We start from the raw sequence: 19,385 nt of genomic DNA on the forward strand, positions 1-19,385 counted from the left end.
TAATATTTTTTGTTGAAGATATTATCTTTACAAAGAAAATGAAAGATAATCCAAAAGGAATACTCTTGATAGTACATATACGAATTCATACCAGCATGTTCTCAAGATGTGATTGGTAAACACGCTTTGTTTTTCCTTTCCCATTTAGATCGAAACACCACCCAACTTGATTAGTTTATTTCTTTGGTTAAAATCCGTACCAAATAAACACTGAACTTGGATGTTAAATGCGATTATAGTTAATTTCCCACACGACACACTTTTATAATTAGTTTGTTGAATGCATGGATTGCATAGACATAGTAATATGTAGCCAAAAAAAAAGTAGGAAAACGTTGACAACGCAATCTAAAAAAGTGTAATTAACAAAACAAAAAGGTAAAATTAAGAATGCAAAGCATTAGGATTTAGGAGGTGAAAGGCTGAAAGCATTGCGCGTATGTTATCCATCTATCTGGTCGTTGAATGGAAAGAGTCCACTTGTCAGAAGTTGAACCATTGGCATCAAAAGCGCAAAAAGAAGGGACCCACATTATCCATAACCTCATTTTGTTTCATACGTGTCTGCCAGCACACGCGCTGACAACAACCAAGAAATTGCTCTATTTTTTACAATTGAAAGGTTCGCACGCGCAGCACCTCGGAAGCATCGAACAATGTTTTTTGTTTCCACCAATTGCCAACCCAACCAAAATAAAAAGTTGTCTTTCTCATTGGTCTTCTCTTCTCCGCGTTGTTGTTGTTTTTTTAAGGGTTTTTGTGATCTGATTCAGCTTTTTGAACTTCACTGGGAAATTTGATTGTTCGGTCAGTAAAACGGTGCCGTTGAGGTTGGAGATGGAGGAACCGCTACAAGAAGAGCATGCTCCTCCCAACAAGCGCTTCAAATCTTCATCCGCTTCACAAGATGAGGTTTCTCATCATTTTTTTATTATAATATTCTTCCTTTTTCTTAAATAGATAGATACACTTGTACCAGGGGCTGTAACAGTTTTAATTGTCTTGATATAAAGCTGAGATCATTGTACATGCATTTTTTATAATCACAAGTTTAGTTTAAAAGAGAAATCCTTGTATTACAGTTTTACTGTTTTTCTGAGTGAACCACTATTTTAATCCGTCAATCACATTAAAAAGTATGTGACTTAAGTGAATATATTAGCATATCTTTAGGGATTAAAATAACAGTGGTTTAAGTTTAGAAGCTTAGATGAAATACCTGGAAATTTCAGGAACTTATTTGGAATTTCCTTAGTTTCAAAGACTAATGTCAGTAATGTGACAGTGGTATATATTTTCGGAGACCAAAATGGTGGTTTACTCTCATTTTTTTATTCATTTTTTGTAAGTTGTATCTTTAATCATGCTCACTTTCATAAGTTCCTTTTCTCCTTGTGCATGGTTTTAAAAATCGTTTAGCAATGGAATGCTTCAAACGGTGCATCATCTTCCAGTTCTCCCTCCCAGTACAATATACTTGATGAGCCTAGCCCTCTGGGCTTACGTCTGAGGAAGAGCCCTTCGCTTTTAGATTTGATACAAATGAAGCTTTCTCAAGGGAATGTGATTATTGCAAATACACAAGATGAAAATTTTATAAGCTCTGGATTGAAAAAGGAGAGTCGGGGTGCTGCTGCATCAGGTTCTGTGGAGAAGCTTAAGGCTTCAAATTTCCCAGCTTCACTTTTAAGAATTGGTTCATGGGAGGTATATCCAAGATTACTACTACATGCCAATAGTATTTTGGGGAAAAAAAAATTTCAGTGAGTTTTACTTAGCTTAAGGTTCTCTTTATGGCAGTATAAATCAAAACATGAGGGTGACTTAGTGGCAAAATGTTACTTCGCTAAACAGAAGCTTGTTTGGGAAGTTATTGAAGGTGAACTAAAGAGCAAAATGGAAATCCAATGGCCAGATATCATGGCACTTAAGGCAAATTGTCCTGATACTGGACCTAGCTCGTTGACTGTAGTGGTAATTTATTCTCATATTTTCCTTTCTATGTAGCTGCTATAATAGTTCTTTTACAATACAATGATACAAACACCTATGCATGGGTAAATGTTCAGTTTCATTTCCATTGAGTTATAGGTGAGTTTCTGTGTATTGCAGCTCGCTAGACAACCTCTTTTCTTCAAGGAGACTAATCCTCAGCCTAGAAAGCATACACTATGGCAAGCAACATCAGATTTTACTGATGGAGCGGCTTGCAAACACAGGTATATTCTTTTCACAGTCCTCTAATATGTGGATGTGGTCTCAACTTTTTTAAATTGGTATAGATCGAAAAATACTATGGTTTTGTTGATTTATCGCAAGCTGGGCAGGAGAACCAGCATTCAATAAAACCTTTATCTGAGTATACTGTCAGATAAAGAGCAAGATAGCTTATTGAAATAATTGAGGAAGAGAGGTTGAGTTACATTTGATGTAGTATTTGCTGATTTTAGAGTACTCTTAATATACATTTTAAAGCATTTCTTATGAATAATGGTTTTTATTGTTGAAAGTTTCTTTTGTTAAATTTCTTAGTTTTCATTTGTATTAGGTTGATATTAGACTGTTTTAGGCCCTACGATCCTATATTTACTAGGACATGATGCTTCAGAACTTCATCTCGTGGTTTTGTAGGCAGCATTTCTTGGAATTTCCACAAGGGTTGTTGGCCAAGCATTTTGAAAAGCTTATCCAATGTGACGCACGTCTTAATTTCTTAAGCCAACAACCTGAGATAATCTTGGATTCACCTCATTTTGATACACAGCCTGCTGCTTTTGAGAACCTTGACAATCCAGAAGATCGTGATTTGCATCTAGTCAACGGTAAAGGATCTACCACATCTTGTTTGCAGGTCATAGAATCACCTCATTCATCCCAGTCACCATCATTTAAGGTTGAGCATAATGGTCGTCTAGGCATTAACTTTGATTTCCCTCCGGACATTGGGACTTTTCATTCATTCGTCAATCTCCCAAACATCCACCCCCTAAGGTTATATTTGTACTTTGTATGAGATGTAACATGGAAAATTAAGTAGTAGGAGATGGAGAACAAGCTGCTCTGCTTTGTTGACAGATTATGAAATTCATCTCCAACATTTGTCAATTGCATGGTTATTGTTGAAATTACACACATTGTATGGGTAGTTGTTCCAACTAAGAATAGTTATTAATGTACCTAGTTAGTCACATATTTATGTATCTAGAAATTCACATGCATGTACATAGGTACTAGAGCTTCATTAATATTTTTGTAAATTTCACATCGTATTTACTCCCTAAGTCTATATAAATACTATAGAACAGCTGAGTGGGTTAAGCACTTAAGCATTTCACAACCTCTAGTCTCTTCAATAGTTATAAAATATCAATGATGGCTCATAAATCCATCAATGTTCTTTTAACATGTCAATTTCATCATTAGTACAATATGTTTAACTTGCTAAACAGCATCATTGTCAGTTTGTCACATATATACTGGGATCAGGGTAGAGATTGTGCGTAGCATTTACAATGTCAAATAATATTGCGTATTGGATAGGACATTTTTTTTTGTCTTTTACATAAAATTCACGGATTGTTGTGCAATTGAAGGTAGTAGAAGTTCTGAAACTGATTTCAAGGGACCAAGAAACTTGGATCAGATAAAATTGCCTGGACTCCAGCCCTCTATGTCAGTGAGTGATTTTATTGGCCACATTGAACATTGCCTTTCCGAACAAATAACTTCCGGAAATCCATCCTTTTGTGGTGGAAGATCAGAGTTACAGGAAATGCTGGAGGAAATTGCACAGCATCTTCTTAATGACAATCAGGTTATAACAACTTCTGATGAAATATCACTCATGACAAGGGTCAATTCTCTCTGCTGTCTTCTACAGAAGGACCCTGCAGGATTGCAGAGTTCACATGACAAGGAAAGTGCTGTTGCTGAAGGACCTGATGATGAAAAACGTATTCAACTTAGCCATGATCTTGAATCAATGCAGAACAACAAAATTAAAATGGATGTCAAGCCTGCTGAAGAGGACTTCAGAGATGCTTCTGGGAGCAAGCAAACACTAGGCATGTCCAGGAAAGACTCTTTTGCAGAGTTGCTTCATCAACTTCCTCGAATTGCATCACTTTCGAAGTTCTTGTTTGACATATCAGAAGAAGATAGCGACAGCTAAGCCCGATAGTTATTTTGAAATCCAAAATGAGCAAGATCAAGGTGCGTATAGGACATGTTGTTGTCTTAGTGGGCATGTGATGTTTAATTTTTACGATAGGAACCACAAGGATTTGGAAACATTTTAATGAAGAATCCTGGTGGAGCCCGTGTAAAAAACTGTTACATGTGCTCTTGCACAATTTCCTTAATCTTTCCTTTTGGGTCTTATACACACTTGTCTGCATGTAAGTAAATAATGTGTTACCAAAGAATATAGACGCTTATGAATTTAGACGCTTTTGTGGCTTTGTGAAGGATGCCACTTTTTTCTTGGATGCATTTGTTCTGCAACCAAATGTTGCTTCGGTTTGACTCTCAAGGTTCGGGGATCTTAGCTCTTAATGGAGTTGTTGAACTCAAGAACTCTTATCCATCATATTTATTATTATTCTTGCTCAAAAAAAATTTATGTTAGAGGTTGAATTTTATTTATTATTATTCTTGCTCAAAAATTCTTTATTAGAGGTTGAATTCTAGAGAAAGAACTTTTAAAAATTCTTCTTTGTTCAAAAATATTATTTTTTAATGTCTTTTTTTCTAATTAATTTTGAATGTAAAACTCACAAAAAATAATTCATGAATCCAAATTAAAATTTATCACTAAAATAAAAAATAAACAAAATTCATGCATTTATGCGACAGGACATTGGTCCAAGAATGCAAAATGATTCTTCCGGTAAATATGTTGTAACAAATTAATTTATTTTTGTGATCTTGGGAGAGGTGTATACACATATCTTGTAGCATCAACCACCAACCAACTGATGAGGGACAAGAAGTTAATACTTCAATTATTGTTCGGGGTTTCCCAAGAATCCGTACTGTTCTTGAGAGATAAATAATAATAATAATAATAATAAAAATCAAATCTCACCAACAGGTACCATCTACCAGTTATGAGGCCCACTAGTTGATGCAACTTGTAGTTAGTTACTTTAACGTCAAAATTGACATCAATATGGGACCGTTAAACCAAACATGCAATATATGTATCCGAGATATAAGAATCATGGGTCAAGACTCAAGAGATACAATAATCCGGGATTTGCAATATTTTTTTTTTACCACCCTAATCCTTGGAATTGTACAAAATGAAATATGGATTTCACTTCTATTTGTGAAAAAGTCTTTCTTCTCTAAACACCCCCACATCTTTTCAAGGTTTAATTGGTCTACAATGTTATGTTGGATACCCTAGTACCTAACATATTAAAGGGGTTACTTTCCTGTTTGATCAGATTGAGTGGCGTGAACAGCCACGGATATTTATTTGGCAATAAGTTTGGTGGGAGGAACTGTGACCTAAGACCTCTGACTTTATGAAGCCTTAAGATTTTTTATTCTATTACATCCATTTGAATCAAGTGGATTAGGAAAATATTGGTTGCCGAATCAAAAGTGAGAACTTGATAAGATGAAAAATATCAAACGTCCAAATAAACAAGTTGTAAATAATATTCACAGTTTATACAATATCATAAAAGGGTAGAAATATATACACGAGGAAGATTGAAACTAAATTGGTTCATCAGCTGTATAAATGGTTAACCGACCATAAGAAAGAGCATTTGGATTTTGAATGTAGTTTATGTACAATTAAATTCTTCCATCACGTCTAATCTGCCAGGGGTGAAGCAGGATCAGGAAGGAGAGGATGAATGAATGGGGGTATCAGGTAACATGGCTACTGTCACTAGGAAATATTCACAGCCAACAGGGAGACCGTAAGGGTTCGGAGTTGATCCTGAATTCAAGGTCAACCAGTCAGCCCCCTTGTCAGGGGTAAATTTATCAGCCCTACCATGCTCAGGCCGAGGCGGCAGCATCTTCACAATTTGGCGTTCAATATGCACAATTTGTCCAACAATGTAGTTAGGTCTGGTAGGAAGATGGTCTGCAAACAGGGCTACAGATTCATCAGATAAGTAGTAGTTAGAGCAGTTCCTAGTAATTGCCTCATAATGCCCAGCTGAAGTGAGCACAAAGGCAGCTATCTCGTGAACTTCCAGGCAACCAAAACAAATCTTCTCTTTATTTGCCTGCACCAAAATCACAAGCAAAATATAACTCAGTCCAGAGCTTAAAATGGGTCACAACTAAAACCATTCTTACTATAACTGATCATTAAGCATTTGGTCTGTAGTTAAAAAATAGCACTTCTCAAAGGGAGACAATTTATCGTCAAATGTTAAAAACCAAGAAGCCAGTAACCATCATAAATATAAGGACAATAAATTACCTGCTTTTCAAGTTGATGCTTATTGTAATAAGTTTTGACCTGGTCTATTTTCTCCTCCAATTCTTTCCGCAGCTGTTCGTTAGCAGCTTCTGTTCTTGTGTTCTTCTCATGCAGCTCTTCCCGGTGCTTAGATAAGAAACCAACTCGATCAGCTAATACACGAATGCATTTCCGGAATTCAGCAATATCATCATCATCTCTGTCATTAGCAGAACTGAAAAGAGAAAAGAATTTCAATCATCCTTGTCACAATTCATTAAGAATAAATGTAAAATATCATTGGAAGCACATCAGTCTAAAACAATAGCCTAGAATATTCTCTTTTCATGACAAACAGCAAGGAGCTTTGTTGGGAATTATTTTTATAAGATGACACATGGCTTCCTCTCCAAGCAAGGCAAAAGGAGCAAGAACTGTTTACTCAATTGTATAAACTCTCAAGTCTCAACCTAACAAAGTGATTGCTAAATGAATTCATTTATGATAGATGACCTCATTGACACCAAATTTTAAGAATGAATATCCCTACTACTAAGATGTGTGCCATACTTCAAGTAAAGAATAAGTGAGGAAATTTCTTTTATCACTACTACTTTACCACCATAGAACTTTTTTTTTCTCAGTGGGAATGGGTGCTATATTGGGGGAAGGATATAAAATTTTCCAAGGGCCCTCTTGATATAAGTAACTAATGAATGTAAGAAAATTACTTGGCCAAAGATTGCGCCAAATTACGTAGGGAATCTGCAAAACCAGCCACACCACCAGGAGAATAAACACAGGTCTTGAGTCTTTCAAAAAAGCTGCGCATTTTAATAACGGATGCACGCAGTAAACTATATTCCGAGGCCCTCCTGTCAGCAGAACTTTTTTGTGTCTGAGCTTCCTCTCTTGCCTCATGCAAACAATTTTCCAGGTGAGCACAATTCATCTGTGGTGATAAAAGAAAAGTACATTAGAATATAAAAGGCAAGCACAATACTGAACCAACAATGAGTATGAAATTAATGAAGCTTTGCCTTTGAGGCAAAAAAAAAAAAAAATCAACTATGTATAGTTCAACTCATATTCCTTCTAAGCCTACAAAGTCTTTGACACCAAACTCTTAATCAACCATACCAACTCAACTTCATCTCACAACTCGATCCAATATATAAAAGATATAATTAAGAATCTTAGTTTGGTTGGATTCTTGACATAGAAGCCTGTTGTTCATATCTACAAAAGACTATGCCCTTATGAGCCTAACTTATCTACTGTACCCTTAAGAGTCAACTAAAACTCTGTTTGGCATGGTTTTATAGAATATTAAAATGAATGCACAGATGCTTAGTAATACATCTATTATCACCTGAATGGACCTATAGAAACTAAAATACCACAAGAATGGAGGTGTTTGAAGGTATAGAAGCTATATAGTGACAGAAATGACGCATTTCTTTTTTGCTCTTTTTGACAAAATAATTTGAACACTTTTCAGAAGAATTACCAGTAAAATGCATGTTAGTGTAATGTAAGAAAGGGATGAAGAAAACAGGGACAAAGATTGGAAAATGACATTAAAATAGTAAACTGAGAAATTAATAAACAGAGACAAAATAAGAAATAGTTTAGGTGAATTAGGCAACAGATTTTTAGAGAATTAAATAGCAACCCTAAAACGATATGTGTATGATTCAACTCCACACAGTTACCTGAGATTCATCAAGTAGTTTTTGACTTGCTTCCAACTCCCTTCTGAGCACAGCAACCTTCTCCATAACAGTTTTAAGCTTGGTTTCAGTTTCATTCAATTGATTTGACTTATCTGCAAGTGCACTTTGTAGTTCCAACACCTTTTCATCATTTACTTTGGATTCCAAGTCTTGACAAACTGCCGAGTCACAGGGTACAAGATCATGTGACACAGGCATGTTCTCACCAGTAGAACTGTTTGTCAGTGACATGCCCAATTGTACTATTATCTTGCCTTTTTTATCTTTATCACCACTCTGTGCTTCTTCGCGATGAGGCTCCATCATAGATGAATCCAACTGTGGGTTCTGAACTCCAGAGGAATCCAACATGTTTTCATCCACCCCATCTAATGCTTTACCAGTATGCTCTGTGAACAAACCAAGTTTTGCATCCAAGGAACTTGAGATGCATGAAACCTCATCCATGGGCTCAGAAGTAGATATGCAAGGCATGTTGGCTTCACCACTGATAGATTCTGACTTGTAATTATCTGTCTTCCCAGCCACAAGGGGAAGGTCAGCTGCATCATTTACACTGGACATCTTCTGCCCCTGCACATACTGATCTGACAATTTCTGCTCCAATTCTTGAATACGTTTCTCATAGGACACGCATAGCATCTGCTTCATCTTAAGCATGGATTGAACATGTTTAATATATTCATCTTTCAAATGCAAGGCTTCTTGTGTCTTCTCTGCGGCATTCCTCAATATATTATTCACCCTTTCATCATCCAATGACTCGTACTCTAACTCAGGACAGAGAGAACATATTAAAGCTATTCTACCAGCAAGTTCAGCTTTCAGTTTTGCATTCTCAACTTCCATCTTGCAGGTTCCAGCAATTTCAAGCAACTCACTGCCATCAAGCAAGTCCTCGGAATCATCTCTCTCAATTGAGTCACCAGTAATATCTACAGCCTCAGCCAAGTGAGAGCTATCACTACTCAAAGCAGATGAACTTTTAGAGCTTCCTTGCTTATCCAGCTTGGAAGTTACTCCCGTTAGATATTCAGGAGCATAACGTTCCACATCTGATATGTCAATATTAAGCAAACCACCATCAAATGGAGCTATATTGACATCACATTGGTTTGGAGTGTCAAACAATCCCATAGATGCTAAAACTTCTTTAGGAATGCATGAACTATGAAGTCTCAAAAACTCCTCCCGTCTCCTGAGCTCAGCCTCCCGTTTTATAGCAAGCCTTTCAGCCATTTGCCCAGCCATGCCCATGTACAACTTCATAGAAGCCTTTCGTCTCACTATTTCAGCAAGGCAAGCTCTGTATGCAGGACCAATACCATGGAACAACTTTAAATCCATAAATAAGCCATCCTGACGAGCCATTGCCTCTTTAAAAACAGGGAATTGTAGCTTCTGATCTTTGATGAGATAAGAAACATAAGTTATGTTTTGCATGTAATTATGAACAAAAAGATTCATTTCATTCTTGTTCTCCTTGCAAAACTCAAGTAGCTTTGAAATAGCACGATCACAAGCCTGCATTTTAGGCAAGTGATTTTTGTCATGAACATCATACATAGGACCCAAGGCTGAAACTGCATCATGAGGACGGAGTGAGGAGGACAATTGGGAGGATAGACAATCATCTACCAGTTTCTTTACAGTGTTAACATCCTTGCTGCAGAAATACCATGAAAATATAATTCATAAGCTGTGAGGATAACATTTTATATGATGAAAATATCGCAGAAGACAAAAGAAATATAAGTTGAATTGCAACACTCAATAAGTACAGCAAGTGATATCTGGAATCAAGTATTATTCCATGTTGATTCTCCTCTAGTGAACTGTTAAGTACTCCACTACTCCTAAAAACTAGAAAAGTCTCAGATGTACAAGTTTCATAATCAACATGGAATGGTGCATAGCAATTTAAGATCAGGCCTGCTAACACAACATATGAGAAGTTGGGAACAAGAATTTGAATATTAAACTCATGAAACAAGTAAAAAAGCTACAAAAAAGGATTCCAGCACAAAATCAGGATATACATTAACATTAGACTCTTCGTTAATAATAAAGAGCACATAAAAAATAGTTGAAAATGAAAGAGAACTAACCTCAGAGATTGCATGATACTCTTTTGTTCATTTATATATCTCTGGTGTTCTTTAATTGCTTGTTCTAAATTCTTGATGGGCAAGAAATCCCTGCTGGACAACAATTCCTCAGCCCGACGCTTCACTTCCCCAAAAGTCTGCTTAAATTGTGAAACTTTATTCTCAAACTGCTTGTGGGAGCTGGTGCAATTCTCCACCGACTTCCTCAAGTTTTCTTCCTTGACCAAATCCAGTAAGCACTTGCGATTAGCAGTTTGTAAAGCAGGATGAAGTTTGATGGACCTTAGTTTCTCAACATCCTTCCCGAAATTCACCAAAAGATCAGAATGCATCCTGCATTGTTGCATATAACGTTTCATGAAGTCCCCATAGTTTTGGTTAATCATTCGATAGTACTGATCCAAATTACCCCTTGCAACCTCCACCGCTCTTTCTTGGACCATCTGTTCTCTCAAAAGCCTCTCACAATGCTCATATTTCATCATGGTACCAGTATAAATCACATGCCCCCGATGATAATGGTATCTGAATTGCCGCTCGTAAGAAGGTAAAGCCTTTAAAGCAGGATCCGAAGCATCATCAAGAGGGTGTGGATCATGGGAAGAGGCTGGCGGTGGAGGCTCCAAATGACTGGGGATATCAACTTGCTCCGGCGGTGGAACAGGCGAGTTGTTCTGAAGCCTTGCTTTATTGAATATGAACACTTCCCTCTCATCAGATGGAAGCTTGTATGCAGATAGCGGCCGCTGCGACTCAAGCTTCATATCCAAACAAAGAACAAGCTGATCACCGAAATTAATCCCAGTAACAGATTGAATAGACCGCATAACTGACTCAACAAGTGTGTTCTCATTGCAATCCAACTCAAAAGAGTGTCCATTCTCAGCAATATGAACAAGCAACTGGCCCTGATGGACTATACTTCCAGTCACGCTGGAACTCATCTTATTCACCAATCAATACAAGAATCACAACCTCTTCTTCCACCCAAAAAGGGAACCAATCAAATAGCAAACAAAGAGTTCAAAACAAACCCTAACCAATAGCTGAAACACAAAACACCACCAAAGCAAATCAAACACCCTTTTTTTCACCACACAATATTTCACTTCACCCCAGAAAATCTATAGAAAAAAGAACAAGGACGAGATTCTCAATTAGGAACCTGATAAATTCTCAGATTACTGAATCCGGAAAAGAGTCCAACCAACGGCAGAAGAAAACAAACAAACAGAAAACTTTTTACGCTAAAATTTCCAATCAATCAATCAATCAATTCAAATTCAACGCTTAAGACTGCAACAACAGCTCAACTTTGCACGTACCCAACAGAGATATTCGTGGAAAGACACGAACTTTAACCTCGGATCCCCTCGAAAACCCTAGTTAAAAAGCAACCAGACCCACGTGAGCAACAACCAATGAAGCCGAGACTAAAACACCCCTTATCATTATCAAGAGGCGACAATGAAGAAAATGCCCCAAAAGAGACGAAACTATCAAAACCCAAAAACGACGTCGAAGAAGAAAAAACCCGAATTACGCCCCCACCCAGAACCCGGTTCGTCAAGGGAAGTAAGAACCCAACACGAGACAACGCATATATAACAAAATTGAGAAGCAAAGAACTGATTTTTATGTTTGTTGAGGGAAAAGGGTAAGGCGAAAATCTTGGAGAAGAAGATGGTTAGAAGTAGATTACGTGGAGATTTTGATTTTCCAGAATCTCGGCTAAGCAGAAGAACAAGGCTGTTACGAAACCCCCTTTTTGATGATTTCTTAGAAATCAATCACTAATCACTAATAATTTAAAATATTAAACCGTTTCTCTTTCTTCCTCTCTCTCTATAGTATTTATTCTTCTCTTTTCCCCATCTTCGTGTTATTGATTCCACACAGAACCTTCTGCGGGAAGTAACTCTCTCATATCATATAGCAGAACCCCCTTCTCTCTCCTCTCTCTCTTTCTCTCTCTTCGGTGAACGTTTGGAAGGATTGAAAAAGCAGGCACTGTAGTGAATTCTTATATCACGAATTATAGAGCGTAATCTGCATTTAATAACTGAAAACTTTTAACTTTTTCGATGATAATCATTTAAGATTGTTATGTATGGAGCGATTAAAATGTATTGCATCGACATATATTAGTATTATTGGTTCTTTTTTCCTGAAACGTAAAGGTAAAAACTAAAAACACAATTTTGTTTGGATCTCTTCGACAAATAACTCTATCTGTTATGTATCCGGAAAAAGAAATTCTGTTAATATTTTTTTGTTAAGAAAAAAAACTAACTCCCAACTTAAGCACAACGTGATAACTAAATTGTCGTTCTAGCTGGTGCTAACTCATAAATTAGAATAATTCAACTGCATTTATTTTTAACGTAATTATTAGTACATTATAAATTAATTAGAAATTATCTTAATATTAACTGTTTAGAATAATTATTATAAAAGTTGATAACCTTAAATTATATACTAAGAATTTATGATTAAAAAATTGACTTTCAAGACAAAGTGTTCATATGTTCATGTCATTTCAAAAGAAATAATAATAATAATAATAAGAAGAAGGTTAAATTGTTTGGTAGGTCTCTAAATTATTTGAGAATTTTTAACTGTCTTTTAAATATATATTTTTAATTGGGTCCTTAAGTTTGTATTTATTTTTTTATTGTATCATTTTATCTAACTGACATTACAGAAAATTAATTATGTGAGTTTGCATTAAGGTTACTATAAATTGAGGCCCAGAGAGATGAAGTACAGAGGGACTTGTAAAAAAATACTAACTGAAGAATCTGATTAGAAATATTAGGAGCCTCTAGAAATGAGAATACTGGTTTCTAGATAAGTAAAAATACTTAACGCAGACTAGAGAGATAATAATATTAGATTCAATAATTAATTAAATATTTGTGGATAATTTTTTTATAATGGTACTTAGACTGCAGAATTCAATTGAAAAACAAATCCAAAAGACCTGATTGATAAAAAATAGTTAAAAAAATCTAATTAAAAATTATCAGATACTTCAAGAATATGGCGAGTAATTTAAACAAGCCTACATTGAAGTATCTTGCCATGCGAGATGGTGTGAATGTTAACGAGTAATATCTTTCGTATGATTGTTGTTGATATTATTTATTGTTGCCTTTTTTTAAAAAAATAATCTGAAAGGTACCTTTAATTTTTTTTCCTATACTCTTTTCAAAATATTATATATATATATATATATATATATATATATATATATATTATGATATTTATTTATTAATTACAGGGTCGATCTTAAGATTATTTTGAAGTGTGACCGCTTAAGATCTATGGTCAAAGAAATCCAAAAAAAAAAAAATTAGATGATTATGGTGTGAGGAGGATAAAAGTTTCAACTCCTTTTAGCAACAACTCCATCTCTTGATTTTTTAAAACTCCTTTAATTCCTAAAATAAAAGGCACATTACAAAATAAATAATTCTAAATACACTAATTAACTAAAAACATAGTCTCTGCACTCATTCATAATAATTCATCGAATCTTAATGTAATTTCCTTCGTGTGATACTATGAATCAAGCAACGTAATTAGTCACGTGCAGAAATATAAGAAGGCATAACTAATTATTATACAATCCAAAGTTGACAATGAATGAAAGCATAAATAATGTCTTCATACATTGCTTTTCCAAGGAGACAAATACATTTCTAGATATATAAAATTACATTTAAAAAATATTATACTTGAGCTTTTTTTCTTTATTAAATTAAATGATAATTACAATTAGCATGTGTGTCACTCACCCATCAATAAGAGCTACTTCATTCCCATACCAAAAAAAAGGAGCTACTTCACTCATTCATGTCTGGTTAGCGTAGAAGATACTATTACGGAGGGTACCGTGCGGATTGAGGAACAAATTAATGAATATAGCTATTTTTTTTAGTGAAAATTAGTATAGCTACTACTTCTAGTTTTCCTCCGAAATTCTTAATTATTTTATATACTGGATAAAACATAAGCTTTATATTGTAATTTTTATTTTTGATAAGCATATATTGTAATATTGTCATCGTAATCAATCATCATTAGTTAGAGTGTTTTTCTCCTTTCGTGCTAATTACGACTTACGAGAGGTCATCATTATATTATATTAATATATTTAGAGAGTAATTCGAATTAAAAAAATATTTTTTATATATTATATTATTTATTACATCTTTTATTATATATTTAGATAGTAATTAGAATTAAAAAATAATTATTTGTGAAACTATTTTACTTTTCTGTCTCTTTTCATATTATGTATTAATCATTTATTACATCTCTATTTTTTTATTATATGTATAAACCTTCATAGTGCATGTTTAAATAAACATTAGGAGAGCTCTAATGTAATTAAGTCTGCAAAAGGATCTCTACTCTTATTTCTTTATTCATTCGTTAGATTTATGTTAAAACGTAATTTGAACGACAAAACAAACGTACTCTTCATTTATATATAATAACATCTTTTCTTAAAAAAAATTATAAATATCTCGTTCCTACTCGGAGGACGGCGTTAGCTGATGGTAAGGGTCAGGTGCCACACTGATTTTTTTATTGTTAAAAAATTAATGTTTAAATGTTTTATTTTACTAAATAAAGAAATTAAAGGGGGTTTCGGCCTCCTCTATAATGATTTCATTTTTCTATGGCCCGTTTAACATATATATTTGTCAAGCCCCTCACTTCAATCTATGACCTTTTCTCTCTCTTTTTTCGGCTGATTAGTGACAAACAATGATGTAGTGCTATTTACCTGCTAGTAGTTTGTTTGTGGTTCATGATGAAACTTTAGGGTAAGTTCCTGGAAACTTCAATAAGTACAAAACATGTAAATGCTAGCTAGATTCAAAGTTTTGTTAATTTGTGCCCACGAATCTGATTCGGATATATAGAATAGAATGAGAAATCAGAGTATAACAATATCACTAGAACCTGGAAGAGGGGCTGCAGTTTCCCTAGAGTTACACTCGCACTTCTCTTTTTCTTGTCCAAATATTCATTATTTGGCACGTGGTCCCCCTTTTATTTTATCTTTGGTTAACAAATAAAGAGTAACGTGTTCAATAAAACCAATAATTTAATTAACGATAGTTTCAATTAATCCATGCATCATGTTGCAAAGAGTTGAGCAAAGTTAATTGATTTGAATGGTCGTTGTCTAGAGGAGGAACACATGAAGGTCGATGTTGGCAACGAAACAACCTAGAATTGAAATGTTTGATTATTAACAAAGCATTCAAAAACGAGTTTGTTTTGAAGACAAGTCAATATCATAACGGATGAATAGTGCATTCTTAATTTTGTGCAAAGAGTAGTGTCATTTTACTAATTTTATTAAATATTGGAAAATAAACGGCTAACTAAAACCGATGGAACATGATTAAATTATTGGAGTCTCTTTCTTTCTTCTTTTATTTTCTGGTGACAATTGAAGTCTCTTTCTCTCTCGTTATTGGAGTGGGCACGGCATCTTGAACTATATAATACTTGTATGTAGTAATTGAATCACGTGATTATTTATAACTCAATAGCAAGATTGTCCTCACTTTTCTTCCGGTGAACTTTATTAGTACTAGTAAAAGTCTCGTATATTATATGGATATTTTTTTCATTTAAATAACATTTAAAAGTATAACTGAAAATGACAATATTTAATATCATAATAAAAATATGTATAAACAATTTAAAAAAGTATAAACATCTAGTATTTAAAGAAAAAGGAGAAAAGGTCAAAATGAAAAAAAAAATTAAAAATTAAATTAAAGATTAAAAATACTAATATTTGATAAAGAAGAAGAAAGGTTTAATTGCATTTTTACTTCCCGAAGTATTATTGTTGTGCAATTTAATTTGTTCTCTTAGATTTTGATTTTAATTGTGTTAATTCGATCTTTCAAATTTTCTTCCTATTTATAACGAGATAATTCTATTGTGATTTCATTTGATATTTAAGTCATTAATTAACTTAAAATAGAAAGAAACATTTTTTTATTGTTCATCATTGTCATGAAATCAATAATTTGCATTGTCAACCTGACAATTAAGTCAATACTATTTGCAGTGGCGGAGTCAGAAAAATTATAAAGCCTGGACAAAAATTTAAAGATAGCAAATTCACATTGTATATAATATGTAAATAGTAATCAATCAAAATAAAAGAGACTCGTCATTTTGTCAACAAAAATATAGTTTAAAATAAAAGAGATAAACATAATCTTACAATAGCGGGTTAAATAAAATTACGAGGCAAGTGTCCTTTCCGAGACTTCTTTGCGGTAAATGTTCGAATAATATCAATATCATCAAGTGACTTGAATATCTCCCGCTCGGTGTAACATACCATCAAGTCATTGAACCACACATCGTTGATCTTATTGCGCAATTTAGACTTGATAATCTTCATTGCTGAAAAAGCTCTTTCAACGGATGCTGTCCGGCAATATCAAAGCTAGCTCAATAAGTTTATAAACCAATGGAAATACCAAATGTTTCTCAGTTTGAACCATCTTCATAGCCAAACTTTGAACATCTTCACAAGTGGAAAAAGAAGCATTTCTTCTCACTTGAAGCACATAAGTTTCAAGTTGATTCCTAATTGTTCCTCGGTCATCATCAGAAAAGTCTGCATGATAAATATCAGCAAGACGAGCAAGCTTATCAACATCAAACTTGGAGAAAGAGTTCTTGGGGTCAAGACATGAGAAGCAATCAAGTATAATGTTACTTCCTTCACTAAAGCGGTGATCCATCTCCACACATATTTTATCAATAGCAACATAAAAAATCTCTGCACGGTAATGATGAAGATTAGTGATAGTCCTCCCTTCTGCTCTTGAACGACCCCGAACTGGTATTTCGTCATCCATATTTGGTACCAGAATACTTTTAGCAACACAAAATCCTTGGACATCGGCAAAAAAATTATTCCAGCCACTCTCTCTCATTGTGCCCAACCGAGCTTTGACAACATCAACTAATTCCATGGCATTCACAATATTAAGATCTTTTCTTTGCAATATATTTGAAAGCTCGTTTGTGATACCAAACAACTTTAACATTAACCTCAAAATAAAAGCAAATTTAAAGCTCTCCATTTTTTCTATCAAACCTGCTGCTTGAGATGGTCCACGTCCATCTTCATCAACCATACTAAGCACCTTTAACACGGAGGACCACATTTGATCCAAACGAAGCAATGTAGTATGATGTGAACCCCATCTAGTATCCCCGGGTCTAGTGAGACTAGATGATTGGTGTAAGCCCCTTCCTCTAGATATCTCACCACTCTCAAGTTTATTTAAAATATCTTTGTGTTGTGCCTCTGTCAAAGCATCCCTCCTCTTACAAGATGCACTTGTTGTATTCACAATCAAGGTGATGTACTCAAAGAAATCATGAATAGATGAGCAACTACTAGTAACAGACACAACAACCAATTGCAAACGGTGAGCATAACAATGGACATAGAAAGCATAAGGATTTTCATCTAGAATTTTTCTTTGCAAACCATTAAATTCACCTCTCATATTTGAAGCTCCATCATATCCTTGCCCTCGTATCCTTGAAATAGATAATGTGTACTTATCAAGAATACCATAAAGAGCATCCTTTAATGACTTAGATGAAGTATCTGTGACATGATGTAGAGCAATAAATCGTTCCACAACATTCCCTTTGTCATTCAAAAACCTAAAACAAATTCAACCAGTTTACTTGGCGGCATAGAGAATAATAGGTAATGAAAATTGGAAATTGGAAAATACAACTACTAACCTCAACATCACCGCCATTTGCTCTTTGACGGATATATCACGTGACTCGTCAATAAGCACGGAGAATTGTCTATCACCAAGCTCTTCCATAATCACCTTGGTAACTTCATGTGCACAACACGTTGCAAGCTCCTTTTGAATGTCACCGCAAGTCATTGTGCAATTTTTTCCACCACGGTCAAAAGCATCCCTCACTTGTTCATTCTGAGATTTTACCCAATCTACCATCTCTCTAAAATTGCCCTTATTTAGCGAAGTAGAGGATTCATCATGGCCACGGAAAGCCATGCCTTGTGCTATGAGATATCTTGAACAATCTAAAGAACAAGTCAAACGAATCTTATACAATTCTTCTGATTCCTTGGTTGCTTTAGCAAACTTACTTGTCACACTTTTTCTTTGATTATTATAATCATCGTAGTGCTTGACACATGAGTTGTGCAAACTATTATGACTACCAACATGATCTTTCAAGCCTTGAGATGCATGCTTCCAATCTCTATATCCGCTTTTAGTGAAGACTTCAAAACCAAAAGAGAAAGCAATAAAAACAATAAGCTGCATCCTTGATCTCACTGTATTCTAACCATGTGTAATTCTTATACCATGATTTACTAAATGCTCTAGAAACACTTCCAAATGTGGTTGCATTGGACCCTTCAATATATATGCCCTCCTCACTTGATCTTGAATATCCGGAGCATACTCATTAATTTGTTTCCTATGACCTGGATCACGCACAATCTCATTTGGGTTAAACTCATTAACCACATTAGGTGGCGGTTCTAATTCGGCTTCTTGTTGTACAACATTCACATTCTCAATACTTGCTCTATCAACCAAAAATCTCCTCATCTCTGAAATTAAATGATCTTAAGTTAATACTCAATTAACAATTAAAATCATAAGAATCAAAATTTAAATAAGAATAGTTTTTCAAAATAAAAGTAATCTCTTATGATTTATAAAGAGTAGGAACAAGCATTATATTATATTCAATTAAACACCATTATAGAAACTAATAAAATTAGATAACCAAAAGAAACCTTTATTGTAGATAATTTATCTATCAATAAACAAATTTACAAGTGGTATGATTCCACTGTAAAACTGCTATTATAAATAATACTATATGCTTATAATATTACTAGATACACACTTTAGTTTGACTTATCAATAAAACTTTTATAACCAATGAATCTTGTTGTGTAGTAACTTAATCTGACACTTAGCAGCACACAAAATGACAAAATATATTATAAAGTAAATATTTTTTATAATGAAATTTATTGAA

The 19,385-nt window shown here is 34.4% G+C and overlaps 3 protein-coding genes across 3 annotated transcripts; 1 reads left to right on the top strand and 2 right to left on the bottom strand.

Moving 5' to 3' along the window:
- The first annotated feature begins 591 nt into the window (after positions 1–591).
- Positions 592–4,487, top strand: LOC114391823. Its single transcript, XM_028352805.1, has 6 exons — positions 592–912; positions 1,420–1,707; positions 1,801–1,974; positions 2,113–2,219; positions 2,632–2,822; positions 3,594–4,487. The coding sequence occupies exons 1-6, from the start codon at positions 838–840 to the stop codon at positions 4,169–4,171; spliced, it is 1,413 nt and encodes a 470-aa protein (XP_028208606.1). The 5' UTR covers positions 592–837; the 3' UTR covers positions 4,172–4,487.
- A 1,135-nt stretch (positions 4,488–5,622) lies between these two features.
- LOC114392380 (autophagy-related protein 11) lies at positions 5,623–12,286 on the bottom strand. The gene is made up of 5 exons (XM_028353502.1): positions 10,275–12,286; positions 8,146–9,832; positions 7,162–7,382; positions 6,452–6,665; positions 5,623–6,251 (listed from the first exon to the last, which is right to left on the bottom strand). The coding sequence occupies exons 1-5, from the start codon at positions 11,216–11,218 to the stop codon at positions 5,853–5,855; spliced, it is 3,465 nt and encodes a 1,154-aa protein (XP_028209303.1). The 5' UTR covers positions 11,219–12,286; the 3' UTR covers positions 5,623–5,852.
- A 4,452-nt stretch (positions 12,287–16,738) lies between these two features.
- LOC114393509 (zinc finger MYM-type protein 1-like) lies at positions 16,739–18,946 on the bottom strand. The gene is made up of 3 exons (XM_028354865.1): positions 18,697–18,946; positions 18,093–18,612; positions 16,739–18,008 (listed from the first exon to the last, which is right to left on the bottom strand). Exons 1-3 carry the CDS (start codon positions 18,944–18,946, stop codon positions 16,739–16,741), a joined length of 2,040 nt encoding a protein of 679 aa, XP_028210666.1.
- Between the last annotated feature and the right edge of the window lie 439 nt (positions 18,947–19,385).

Source organism: Glycine soja, chromosome 17 (assembly GCF_004193775.1).
Source record: "Glycine soja cultivar W05 chromosome 17, ASM419377v2, whole genome shotgun sequence".
Taxonomy (NCBI): Eukaryota; Viridiplantae; Streptophyta; class Magnoliopsida; order Fabales; family Fabaceae; genus Glycine; species Glycine soja.